Source organism: Columba livia, chromosome 25 (genome assembly GCF_036013475.1).
Source record: "Columba livia isolate bColLiv1 breed racing homer chromosome 25, bColLiv1.pat.W.v2, whole genome shotgun sequence".
NCBI classification, from domain to species: domain Eukaryota; kingdom Metazoa; phylum Chordata; class Aves; order Columbiformes; family Columbidae; genus Columba; species Columba livia.
Genome location: NC_088626.1, coordinates 2125922 through 2139115, shown reverse-complemented (window position 1 = coordinate 2139115; position 13194 = coordinate 2125922). Strand labels below are relative to the sequence as shown.

Genomic DNA, 13194 nt, shown 5'->3' with positions numbered 1-13194 from the left:
CCAGTGAGTTACACTGAGCCTTTAGGAAGAAATAGTAGAACTTCTTTTGGGTTTTTATATATGTATTTTTATTAATTATTATTATTATTTCCCCCAATGACCCTTTTGGTGCGATCTCCAGGGTCTAGGCCAGCTATTAACTGAGAACAGGAGGAAAGAAGATTTTCAGAGAAAATCATATCCCATAATGAGAATCATTCTTGTGTCCTTCCACCTTCTAGCAGCAGAATTAAAGGCACGACCCTGGCGTGGGCAAAGCACCGGTCTTGGAGCAGTGTAGCCATTCCTATGCTGGTCGTTTCTCTTTTTCCTTTAAAAGCTTGAGTACAAGAGAGAAGCCAAACTCCTCTGTCGTCACACGGGGAGTGGGGAATGGCAGTTACAGGAGGATTTTGCCATTCTTTTAGCCTTCAGTATGCAAAAGGAGTAATGCAAATATGCTCTGGTACCAAAGGACTCGAATGGCTCGGGCAGAAATTTGCTCATACAAATCTCCCGCCAAATCTGACAGCAGCTCCGTGCGGGTCCTTCACTCCTGAATTCATTTTCCCAGGTTTTTAAAGCAAAAATAAAGGGGTCTTTTTGGACACTCGATAAAGTGTTTTCTGGTATTATAACATTTGCATGTGTCCTGGTCCAGTGTATTGCATTGTATTGTTGTGCCTGTTCCCATCACCAAACTGAACCTTATTTTACAGTTAATCTGCAGTTATTGCTCTCTGCAATTAAAACCAGTCGCTTTAAAAATACGCAGCGGGTACAAGTACTAAATATGTTCCTAAAGGAGTAAATCAGCCCTGGAATTAATGATATGAGAAGGAATAGAAACTGTTCTGTATCTATAGGAACTACTTGGTACTAAAGTTTCCTGCCACTTGGACTCCCATCAGGATGTATACGTGCTCGGAGGGCCAGGACAACCTGTTTTGTTTTGCAAACTGGTTCAGTTCAGATGGAAACATTACAAAAGACAAGTAGGAATGTTCACCTTGGGGGTGAAGGGGTGGAGAAATCGGGCTTGGAGTTTGAAATTCAATTTTGTGGCAAATGCAATGCTTCCACTCCAAACAGGACCGAGATAGAACGGTGATTCATGCCCCATTGAAGTGAATGCCAGAGTTGCTTTTGATTTAATCAGAATCAAACCCCGTGGGATTATTCTCACTTGCAAACTGGACTGGTCCTATTAAGGAGAGAAACCGCGAAGCTTTTGCAGGGCTGCTGCTTCTTTTCTTGTAATTTTTTTTTTATTTAATGAAATTGGCTCGGTGTCACAAAACTTGAGAGGAAACCCGAAACTCTTCTGTTGCAGTTCTTGGAACATCTGGCACAGCTGTTCTTTTGACCCCAAGGCAGGAGTGCAACCTCGCTCCTGTTCCCGTTCCAATTGAAAATGACACCAAAGATGCCAACGCCAACGGGGCCGAGCAGCCCAGACCGGGAGGAAAATGGGAGCGAGGAACCCGCATGGTCCCGGTGGTCAGAGCTGAAAAACCAACACAAAAAAGGGCAGGAATAAGGTAAAGCAGCAGGTCTGGACTCCGCTGAGGAAGAGGCTACTTCTGTTTGTCTTCAAATTGCCTCCTTATTGACTTTTACATTTAGCCACCCATCAACCTGAATAAATGCCCACAGGACCAGGGCTTTGGGTTTGGGTTTTTATTCTTCCCCTCCACTTCAATGAGTTTTGTAGGTTTGGTTCATCCAGATGGAACTTGTGTACAATCCATTTGAGCTGCATTTCCATGCCTGGAACCACAGAGGCGATTTTTTCCTTCGTGGGGGTAACTGAATGAGAATCACACTCGAGATCCAAACTATCTCATCTCTGATCAGTAATATCCGATATCTAAACCTCTCGACTTATTCTAAGCTGCAGGAGCTTGTAACTTTTTATCTAGAAATCTTCTTTTTCCCGATTCCCTTTCAGCTCTTCTGCTTAGACTTTCATCCCTTAAATACTCAGAGCCTTAGATTGTCTCTGGTATACAGGATAATCAGTTCTCTAGTGTGTTAATCCTCATTATGTGCTTATTAAAATGAAGATTAAATCAAGCATTAGGGTGCCTCCTCCCGTTATGAAATCTGAAAAACAGGATTGAACTGTTGTGGGGGGGGGAGAGGGGGTGGGGAGGGAAAACCACCAAACACCTCAAAAATTGTTTCTTGGGCTTTGCTGGCAAAGCAGCAAAAGCGAGAAGGCGCTGGAATCAGGTACGAATGACTTGATTTGATTTGATGAAGGTAATGGTGCGAGCGAGGGGAAGGTGAGGAAGGCGGCTCGGGGAGCGGGGTTTTAGGGGATTTGCATGTGCCTACGTGAGGTGCGGGGTGTTTGTCGGCGGGTTCGGTGTCGGCACACGTGCTTTGGCACGGAGGAGGCGATGCCTCCATCCGCACGCAGGTACCTCCTTTTTATTGTTTCGGGGGGCTGGGGTGGGGGGGCTCGGTGCCAACCCCCTTCTACATGCTGGACAAAAACACCCCTTATTTGGTGTAACCCTGGGATAACTGCTGGACGGGTGAGAAAAGTCATCTATTTTCTTAAAGGGCAGGTGATTTTTTTGGGGGGTGGGGGAAGATTGAGGGCTGCGCTGTCATTTCCTCGAGCTCGATTATCCATGGGAAGTCGTTCCCCCCCCTCCCTTTCCCACCGCCTCGCCGAAGATTAACTTCTTCTCTTTTTTTTTTTTTTTTGCTTATTGTTGTTTGGCAGGTACTTTTAATTGGCTGGAAAATATTCTTCCTGTGAAGTTGCAGGGTTTTTTTTCTGGAGGCTTGAATGAGTCCGGTCTGCCTTTGGCTCTGCCCAGCGCCTCCGGATTGGCTCGGCAGCCGGCGGGGGGACCGATAAGGGCGGCTATAAAAGCCCCGTGAGCAGCTCTTGGTCCCCCAGCGAGCAGGAGCCGGAGGGACCAGGGCTGCGGCACGTCCCCGAGCATCGCCAGCCTCCTTTCTCCCTCCCCGGCATATCCAGATCCACATCTTTGCTCAAGCCGGAGTGGAAGAGGAGAGAGAGAGACACACACACATACATACACCAAAAAAAAAAAAAAAGCCACCCAAAAAAACCCACACTTAGCGGAAACTTGTCAGAGAATGCTCCTAAAGTCTGGTTTTCTCCTGCTGCTGGTGATCAGTGCGTCTGCATCCTATGAAGCTGAACAGAATGACTCTGTGAGCCCCAGGAAACCCAGGGTCGCAGCCCAGAACTCAGGTAACAGCCAGCGCAGGGGGCTTGAGCCTGAGCCCTGATGCCTTAAACTGTGTCACATCTCTCTGCTGCTGGTTTGTCCTTTTCTTTTTGTTCCTTTTTTATTTTGTTCTTATCAACTTAACGCCTGGTAGGAGCAAATGGTAATGCGAGGGTCTGATTCAGGAGGATGTTGGTGCATGGCTGGAGAAGAAATGGTCTCTGAGGAGCTGGGTCAGGGAACCGGTGTGTGATCTGCTTGCAGGATGCGATCCATTCTCTCTCCTCCTCCCCCAGCTACTAAATGAGTTACACGTACTTTATTTTTCCCTTTCCCTGCTTGCATGTATCTTTCTTTCTCTCTTCTCCAATTGCAATCATACTTCGGTGTTAAATTCCTTGCTTTTTAGGAAGTTGATAAGATCAGTGGAAATTGGACTGAACCATTGTTCTGCCAAACATCTGTCTATTCAAAGAGGGGGAGAGAGATATGCGACTTTGAAGAATGCAGTAACCTAGAAACTGTCCGCTGCTAGCATTTATTTTCAAAAACTGATTGCTATCAGTGAGATGGTACCATAAAAATCCGATTGTGACATTTAGCAAACTTGCTTTTACAATGGATAAGAAAAAATTGCTGGCAAGTGAGCTCTGGATGTCCCCACTTTGTGCACTATAGATGCTTGGATAAGTTGGACACATTGTCTTGAACAATGGAAATTAAAATATCTGTCTTCTAGTATACAAAGATATTAGGTCTCTAATTTGGAGCTCATTAACAGATGTCTTATTTTAGATCTGCAAGGCTCTGCAGCATTATAGGAGGGTGTTTGCTCAATTTCCTTTTGTATTTGGTTGCTATAGAAACATAGGGGCTCACTATTGCACTGTGCCTAAAACAATAAAAGCTTAATGCATACTAAGTCTGCTGAAAGCAAAGTTATAATTTGAACCTGTGGAAACATAATTATGGGGATGACTTGTGCCATGGGGAGGTTATGAACTGGGGAGAGGAGGATCTTACCAAATATTTCTCCCTTCAGGCACGTAAGCGAGAGCGGAGAACGAGGAGGGGTTAATTGGGTGATTCTTGTACATTTTTCTCCTCTTATTTTCTGCAAAGATCCTCATTATGTAGATAAATCTTGAGGTTCCAACTTAGCTCTTAATAAGGCACGTTCACTCCCAGCAAATGCAAACCCTCACTTTTCCCACACCTCGGATCGTGATGGGAGACACCGGGTTTACATTTCTTCCTAAAGAATGTCTTGTAACATGAGCTGCAAAAGAAATGAATATGCCTTGCACAGACACATAAGGGGACAGATGTTCAGCTTACCAAAAAAGGTTAATCCCTCCTAATTTCAGGGCAATCATGTGGCAATACTGCTGATTCATTGTTAAAATGCAGAGTATCTGCACTCAGAACGATGGGATGACATGGATACCCTCCTGTTCAGACTAACTACTGCCTTGAGGATTTTAATTATACATGGTCAGCTCCATTACCTTAACTTTTTCTGCCCAAATGCCCCTTCTCTTTGCGAATCTCCAGCAATATGACCTTTCTTGGCTACGCTCACATGCTGCTGGGTACCAGATTAGTTTAGCACCAAGTCCTTTGCAGTTCCCGTAATTGAGGCGCAAACTAAAACCTTATTTCTGGATACTTTTCAGCAAAGCCGGCGCACTAAGCGCAAATTTCACACCGGTTTATTGGCAATCGCCAATTTTCGGATGAGGTTTGTGAGCCGAACGCTGCTGAGCTGCTCTGACCACCCTCCGGCCCGAGAGCACGAGGAGACCCCGATGCTCTTTGTGGACCCATCCCCATGGCGTCTGGGCTCTTTGGAAGAGCTCTGAGTAAAGCTGTAAACCAGGATTAGGTTGGGCTGGGACCTGTAAGTCTCCATCTGGCCAAAGACTAGCAGATGTTGCCCATCTTCTAATCCATATGCGACCGATCAAAGGTTTCGGTAGTTGCGGTTTCTGTTGCTTGATTTGCTGATGATCTGTTGCATGACTTCAGCTAGACGTAGAATAAGAGAATAGTCTGGGTTGAAACGGAGCTTTTTAGGTCATTTAGTGCCACCCCTGCCATGAGCAGGGACATTTTGACCCAGCTCATGTCACTCAAAGCCCCGTCCAGCCTGGCCTAGGATATGATGGGGCATCTCTCTGGGCAAACCCAAATTCCCTTTGGCTCCTCTCCGTTATCTCTCCCTCCAGTCCCAAAAAGCAATGATGCCGCTTGACCGCGGTTGAGCGTGACGCGACGCCGCACCAGCGAAGGGCTTTGGGATGCGGGGCATTGGGGCACAATGGTCCGTAACGCTGTGCCTGTTTTTGCAGCCGAGGTGGTTCGCTGCCTGAACAGTGCCCTCCAGGTGGGCTGCGGGGCCTTCGCCTGCCTGGAGAACTCCACGTGCGACACGGACGGCATGTACGACATCTGCAAGTCCTTCCTCTACAGTGCTGCTAAATTTGACACTCAGGTACAAGCGCGAGAAGAAAGGGGACGAGGATAATAGCTCACCGCTAGAGCTCCCTTTTCATGCCCCTATTCAGTAAAGTGTTTTTACAAGCCCTGCGACACTAAAGCACGTGCTTAAATGCTTTGCTGAGTGGATGCCTTAATTTCTCTGTCCTCATGGAGATATGGGGTCTGTGCAGGTTTAACCCTTCCCGTCTTGCAGCCCTTCCTGCTTCTCTGACCCGTTATTTTGGTTTTTGGCCACAAATGCATCCTCCAGGGCTATTTTCTACCGTACATTTTCCACATAGTGTACGCTGTGTGTGAGGACTTGGCAAGGAGCATTTTGTGGGGCGGAGAGCGAAGTTTCCTCTTCAGGAGGAAATATAAACGTTCTTCTAACAAAGTCGGTGCTCTGACTGTGTGACCTGGCACGGGGCTGGGGTTTCAATTGGGAGCCTTTGGCCCTGGGAATCCGGGGCCAGATCAGCCGCTCCGGACCCGCAGCCAAATAAATAGGATAATATCAGAGGGCTGTGGCTCTGCCAAGGGCGCTTTTCCTTCATTCTTTCTTCCCCAAACGTGCACACCCCCTCATTCCCTGCGCGCTCTGGCTCCCAAGGACAGACTTAAAAGCTCTCCAAGCATCTCGAGGTCTGGTGAAGCAGATGTGTTGAGTTGCTGGTGTGCAGGGAGCGGTCCAGCCCCCTCCCGCAGGGCAGAATTGGCCCAGCGCTGGTGCTGGCTCTTCTAAATCTGTTCATGCAAAGAATTCTATATCGTGAATCTTTCGGGGACGGGAGTTCCCTGTTTGCTGCGGACTGTGCGCATCCCAGCTCAAATTTAAGCTGCAATTCCCGTCTGTGCTTGGTAAGGATCCTCCAGCAGGTCAGTAATTGCAGCAAGGGTAATTAATAGCAGCCAGCCACAGCAGAGTGTCTGTTAATACATCCCTTCCGATGAAATCTGTTGCAGTTTAAGGGTTTTCTTCTCTTTCCAGGGAAAAGCTTTTGTGAAAGAAAGCTTGAAATGCATTGCAAACGGGGTCACGTCCAAGGTGTTCCTGGCCATCCGGAGGTGCTCCACGTTCCAAAGGATGATCTCCGAGGTGCAGGAGGAGTGCTACAGCAAGCTGGACATGTGCGGCATCGCGAAACGGAACCCTGAGGCCATCACCGAGGTCGTCCAGCTTCCGAATCAGTTCTCCAACCGGTACGTGGCGCTTTCCTCAGCTGAAATGCTTCAAATGCAAAAACGTGAAGCACAGAGAAAGAAATGAGGGGAACCCAGTTGACTAACATCTTAGAGTCCCAGTGTAACTTGGCCTAAGAAACCTTCTCTGCCTGTTTGAATCCTTGTTAAGTTTTACCAGCATTCTTCTGATTCTCTTTTTGGTAAATACACTTATAAACATCTCCAGGGGAGAATCGTAAAATTAAGTAGACATACATTACTTCAAAGCCTGGAGTTTGTTTTGGTGTTAGTTCTTTTAGTTTGAATGCAGTCTAATGGTAAACAGAGCTTTTAAATACCAAACCAGTCTGATTAATACAGCATCTCTGGTATACCTAGGAGCTTCTCAACCTATTTTCGCTTCATTCTTCAGAGGGTTGACATCCCCTTTTTTGGGTTTATATGGCAGTTTGCAAATGGGGACGTACTGTGGCAATGTGAAGAACTAGGAAAGCTTAAAGGGAACCAGCAAACAGGCTCGTCCGTAACCTAATTTTGCCATGATCCAGTGGCTGGTATTTCTAGAGACAGCCTGATGTTTTTAGTGCTCTCTCTTCACCCCTGTTCCTTCCTGATAGCAAAGGCTGCCTGCAGAAACGGGCACGTATAGGGCTCTGAGCCTTGGGCTGAGCACAGAGCTGCCCTGTCCCCATCCTCCAAGGACAAGGGACACAGGGAGCCCTCAGGGAAATGCTGCAGTCTGCGCAGTCACGCCGCAAGGACAGGGATTTCTTCTTCTAAACCCTGGAACAATCAGTGCTGAGTCTTGTGATTGGGATAAAAGGGATCTTTTTGAACAGTTTGAGTAAATACGCTCTGGGATTCGAGTGCAAACAGACTGAGCTGCAGTTTAACACGTTGGCCGGCTGCGGCGAGCACCATGGCTCCGCTGGGGTGGCTGTTGGACTTGGTCTAGAACCATCTTAAACCTCCAGACCTATCCTAGGGCAGCTATGCATGCGATATATAGGTGTTGCACCTCCGACCAGCATCAATATAGTATAGAAAACTCTATTGTAGATATTATATCTAGAAAATTATACTCGTGGGAAGGTAAGAATTAGACTTGCATGTCTTTCCCTGCTTCCCCAAAGCCAGTTTGGGAGATGTTTGCTTGAGCGATCCCCCGAGGGCTGGGACGAGGAGCGGGCAGCACCGCGGCACTTGTGTCTTACAGGCTAGGAGAGCAGTTGGGGTTCATACGATGGGTTGTGGGGTTCAGCAGCCCTTGGGGGGGCTGTGGGGATGTTGGGGTGAAGGGAGGACATGGGGACAGAGGCAGCAATAGCAGCAGCGATGTCCTACGTGTTGGGGATGTTCCTCTCCGCAGGACTGAGCCTGAACCGGAGCCGCTGTCTCCGGCGGCGGAGGGAACTCCTCCCCCCCAGCCGCCAACCCTTGTCCAAGCCAAAGGATATTATGACATGTTGAGTAACAAAAGCAGCAGGATTTCCCAGCTAATAGTTTACATTGAGGTCTCCTAAAGCATCCTGCTTTCCCAGCCCCTGTCCCAACATAGCCACAGAATAAGAATGTGCCACTTGGCCTGGGACACTGAGGGGAAGTAGTTAAAGGTCATAGCATCTTCCTGCGATTTAATCTGGTGGCAGGAGCAGGAGGAGAGGAAAGCCTTGTTGCTTTTGCTCGCAGCCAAGCTACCGAAAAGCGCCAGCGAGCGGTTTGATTGCAGCTCCGGTGTGGAAAGCACCGGGCTCTATTTGTGTCAGAGAGGTGTGGGAGCCCAGCCGAGGGAGGGAGGTGGGATCTGTTCCTGCTCTCCTCTTAGACCGGTGGGATCTGTTCCTGCTCTCCTCTTAGACCAGTGGCATCTATTCCTCTTGTCCTCTTAGACCGGTGGGATCTGTTCCTGCTCTCCTCTTAGACCAGTGGCATCTATTCCTCTTGTCCTCTTAGGCCGGTGGGATCTGTTCCTGCTCTCCTCTTACGCCGATGGGATCTGTTCCTGCTCTTCTCTTAGACCAGTGGGATCTGTTCCTGCTCTCCTCTTAGGCCGGTGGGATCTATTCCTCTTGTCCTTTTAGGCCAGTGGGATCTGTTCCTGCTCTCCTCTTAGGCCGGTGGGATCTATTCCTCTTGTCCTCTTAGGCCAGTGGGATCTGTTCCTGCTCTCCTCTTAGACCGGTGGGATCCGTTCCTGCTCTCCTCTTAGGCCGGCGCTGATTTGAGCTGGACGCGCGGCTCGCACAGATGTATTATTCATCCTCAACCCCTGTGCACGCTTCACACCTTAATATTAGCGGCGTGGAGCTGTGCTGGCGGCGTGCTGCAGCGTGCCAAAGCCTGCTCCCTTGGTACGTGAAGCGCAGCAGAAACGTTAACCTCACCTGACCTCCCCTGGCTGCTCTAAAGGCCAGAGCTGGGAGCGAGGAAAGGAGCTTGAATGCGAATTCTCATTTCCCTCTTCCTTCCCCTCCTCCACCTGCAGGTTATTCTCTTCTCTGCTCCCGTGGAAAAATGTCACGGTGACCTTAAAGGCTTAAAATAAGTTCCCCAACGCCCTTTCAGGCAGAAGTAGCCCAGCAAATAAGGGGCTGCTCCTCTTTTCCAATGTTCTCTCCTTAGGAAGACGTTCTCTTGCGCAGCGCGGTCCCCCTTGCCAGCTTTGTGCCGATTCTGCTCGGGATTGTTCCTCTGAGCTCTGTTCTGTGCGCGGCTCAAGCAGCGCCGGGGAAACACATCAGCACCATTTCCTGGAGCAAGGAACGTGTGCTCGAGGTGAAAATGCACCACCCTGCACACCAAGCTCACTCTGCTCACAACCTTCTCATTCAGAACTCGAGCAGTTGGGACAGCTGAATTATTATGATATAAGTTTGACACGTTGTGTTCCTCCCGTCTGTCACGGGCATAGATTTGTTAGATGAACTGAGAATTGTGCGCCGTCAAAAAATCAATTTCAGACACGCCCTGAATGACTTAAAACAATGAGAATCAGATGTTGTATCGCTTGGACTGGTCTCCTGACTTGAGCTCAACTCTCACCTTGTTTTTTTGGGGGGGGGGACGCCTTGGACTAACGGGTGGCAACTCTCGCGCAGGTATTACAACAAGCTGGTGAGGAGCTTATTGGAGTGCGACGAAGAGACTGTGAGCGCCATCAAGGACAGCTTGATGGAGAAGATCGGGCCCAACATGGCGAGCCTGTTCCACCTGCTGCAGACGGACCACTGCGCCCAGGGCCACCCGCGCGCCGACTTCGCCCGCAGGCGCCTCAGCGAGCCGCAGAAGCTAAAACTCTACTTCAGGAACCTGCGAGGTGAGGGCTCCGTCCCGGCCCATGCCAAGCGCAGCTCGGCCGAGAGCGCTTGACTTCACCCCGGAGCATCACTGGGTGTGAGAGGGATGCTGAGCGCTACCAAAGCTGAAAAAAAGTCTCTCTTCTAGAAGAGTAATGCACCCAACCCCAAGTTGTACTGTAGCTAGTTTTAATAACAACCAGGAACTGGTTTTAGGTTTAGTCATTAATATTTTCTATTCCTCGCGAACAAAACTTTTTGCATGGGTCTGTGTTCAGTGTCTCAGCTTTCCCGCCGTCAAAATGTCTCCGTATCTCTTTTCTTTCCCCACAAAAAGATACCCCGAACGATCGTAGTCTTAACTAGAACCGTACAGTAGTCAGGCCTTGAGCCGCCAAACCCAAAACGTACTGTAGCGCTAACGCAAGAGATTTAGCGCCGAGGAGAGCGGCGGATTCTCTCCCGTAGTGAGCTGGTGGGCGGCGATAGATGCACTAATGACTATTGCACATCCCAGAGGTGGCAATGGAATTTGTGTTATGAATCTGTGCTGGCCATGGACAAATATGAATGTCATATTCCTGGTCTCTTAGTGTCCTGCAGTCCTAATCCTTCCAACGCAGCTCCGCTGCCCCCTGGACTTACCCAGCTCGCGTGCTGTGGAATGGTCTGGTTACCGTGACCTGGCACCGCGGTGCAAAGTGAGTTAAATTCACCCCCCCGACACACACCAAATCAGGAAAGGAACATCTTGTGCTGCAGAAATGGTTAAAAGAGGTGCCAGTCTGTGGTTAAAGTGAGTCAGAAGGTTACATCACCCTGCATTGTATTTAAAAGCTAACATCTATGTACTGTATTTAACTGTCTAAAGCTTTAAAAGAAATCTAACAAGAAACAAACCCTGTCTTAAGACTAGAGTATTAAAGGTCTTGCTCTAACTGTGGTATAAATAGTTTTAAAATCTGTCATGTACTGTACATAAATTCCGCGAGAGTCTGCTTAAAAGGAGCAGAATATAATAACTATTGCATAAACTTAGTTTTGTAAGTTAGCTATTTCTTTTTATTTTTAATTCTTTTTTCCTGGAAACAGTATCTCTGTCATACTCAAGAGTTCACATTCTACTCTGTGGCCTTTTTATAGTGGAAGAGAGAAAATGTTGAAGGCAGAAAGGCCGGGCCCGGGAGCAAGCCTGTTCTCTCATGCTTAAAATGGATGGAAAGTAATGCAAATAGAGCTGAGCCTGGCCAGTCCTATCTCCGTGAGCCGTGCTTAGACCCAGCCTTGAGTGCTGCTGGAGAGCTAATAAAGGAGGGATCTATTTTTTCTTTTCGAAACCTAAAGCAATATAACTTCTTTTCTTTTCTTTTTTTTTTTTTTAAACCACAAAGCCTTTAAACAATAACTTGCTGCTAATATATTGAAACCAGATGCAGTGGCAGCGTTTCTAATATTGCTGTCTTCATTAAATGTAGCCCAAAAGTGCTGTCAGAAAATGGTAAGCGGCAAAAGAAACGTTGCTGACGGTAGAGGGTTATTTTATTTTGGTTTTCTTTTGTAATACTCTGCATCGCGCCGTCCGGGCCAAGCGAGATGCACTATTGCTCGTGCTTCAATGGGTCAGGTAGGCAGAGCCCAACACCAAGACGTTGTGCAAGGTGAAAACCAAATAGCGTCACCCTGGCAGTTGGATTTGTGCTCCGGAACCCACGGGGTGGTTAAACAGGGAAAGCTGGGCTTTGTTGCTATTAGACAACAAGGTCTTTCCCTGGCTGGGGTGCTGCTGGGGAAGAGGGTGACACCAAACCTTTGGGTTGGCAGAATGAACTTGAGTTTTCCAGCTTCTCGTCCCCTTAATGCGGGCGGGAAGGTGACTGGGGAAATAAAACCATTCCCCATTGGATTTTTCGGTTAGCTCCGATGGCGCGGGCGAGCGGCCCCCGTGCAAACCAAAGCTCTGCCCCGCGTTCCCAGCTGTTCCAGCTGCCCTTTCCCCCTATGCCGAAGCCACAAGCGCAAATCCATGGGACTGAACAGCCCGGGGTTCACCTTGCCCAACTTTGGCCATTCAAGCTGGTCGCTTAAAGCTCCTTCTCACCGGGGAGGGGAAAACGCTTCCCGTCCACTGGGAAAATCCTAATTATAGGTGAGAAACATCCCCCTGGGATGGGGGGAGATTCTCAATACCAAGTCCAGCTATTTCACCATGTATTGAACCTCTTCAGGCTTTATTTTTTTAACCTTGCATTCATTGCAAAAATGATTCTTCTCTTGGGGGCGGGGAGGGGCTTCTCTAGAACCGTTTGCATGATTCTCCTTGTGATTTGTTTGCACTTTAGATGTTTTGTGCCATTATAAATTTGCATTATGTATTTATAATTTAAAGATACTTAGAAGGGGGAGAGAGTTTGGGGTTGTTTTCTTTTTTTGCTGAGTACTGGAATAAACAGTGAGCATATCTGGTATATGTCATTATTTATTGTTTAAATTACATTTTTAAAGCTCAGTGTGTTCATATAAAGGTTATTTGAAACATATCATAGTAATGAGAAAGATGCAAGTTATTTTCTTTGCTTATTTTTATAATTAAAGATGCATAACGTAACGAGGCCTATGTTGGATTTTCTTCCGCAATGAAATAAAATGTCAAATTTAAGGGGTTTTAGTGTCTGGCTCTTTCATTTTCAATGAATACATCCATAACAGCATTGCAGGAAAGAGAATATACCTTGATTTTGGCTTTGGTGCACATGGAAATGTGCATTTACACTTTGTTCAGGAAATCTCTGATTTCCTGTGGAAGTTTAATGCTCATCAGAGGAAGACGGGCCGGTTCATTCGGAGTTAAAGACCATTTCCCCTTGGAAACAGTGCAGAAGTTGCCTTTCACAGCTGGTTTGGAATTAATAACCCCTATAAAATAATTACTGTTGATACGACGTGCTATTCGTAGGTAACCTGGATAAATCACAGCAATTCTCTTCCACCTATTCCAGTGTACTGATGGATTTTGCGGGCGCTAGGGTGCTCGATGTCGC

The 13194-nt window shown here is 47.7% G+C and overlaps 1 protein-coding gene across 2 annotated transcripts; it reads left to right on the top strand.

The window, feature by feature from the left end:
* Positions 1-1333: 1333 nt before the first annotated feature.
* STC1 (stanniocalcin 1) lies at positions 1334-12816 on the top strand. 2 transcript variants are annotated; one of them, XM_065041014.1, is made up of 5 exons: positions 1334-1520; positions 2717-3217; positions 5546-5688; positions 6667-6878; positions 9959-12816. In XM_065041014.1, exons 2-5 carry the CDS (start codon positions 3100-3102, stop codon positions 10227-10229), a joined length of 744 nt encoding a protein of 247 aa, XP_064897086.1. In that variant the 5' UTR covers positions 1334-1520; positions 2717-3099; the 3' UTR covers positions 10230-12816. The 2 variants fall into 2 exon arrangements, with proteins under 2 accessions (XP_064897086.1, XP_064897087.1); XM_065041015.1 differs by lacking the exon at positions 1334-1520 and adding an exon at positions 2134-2214.
* Positions 12817-13194: the final 378 nt, after the last annotated feature.

Bases quoted from the DNA above. Each gene is read 5' to 3' on its own strand.
- STC1 (XM_065041014.1), top strand. From the start codon at position 3,100: ATGCTCCTAAAGTCTGGTTTTCTCCTGCTGCTGGTGATCAGTGCGTCT. The intron at 5,689-6,666 runs GTACAAGCGCGA...TTCTCTTTCCAG, and splicing joins CTGCTAAATTTGACACTCAG to GGAAAAGCTTTTGTGAAAGA. The intron at 6,879-9,958 runs GTACGTGGCGCT...ACTCTCGCGCAG, and splicing joins CCGAATCAGTTCTCCAACCG to GTATTACAACAAGCTGGTGA.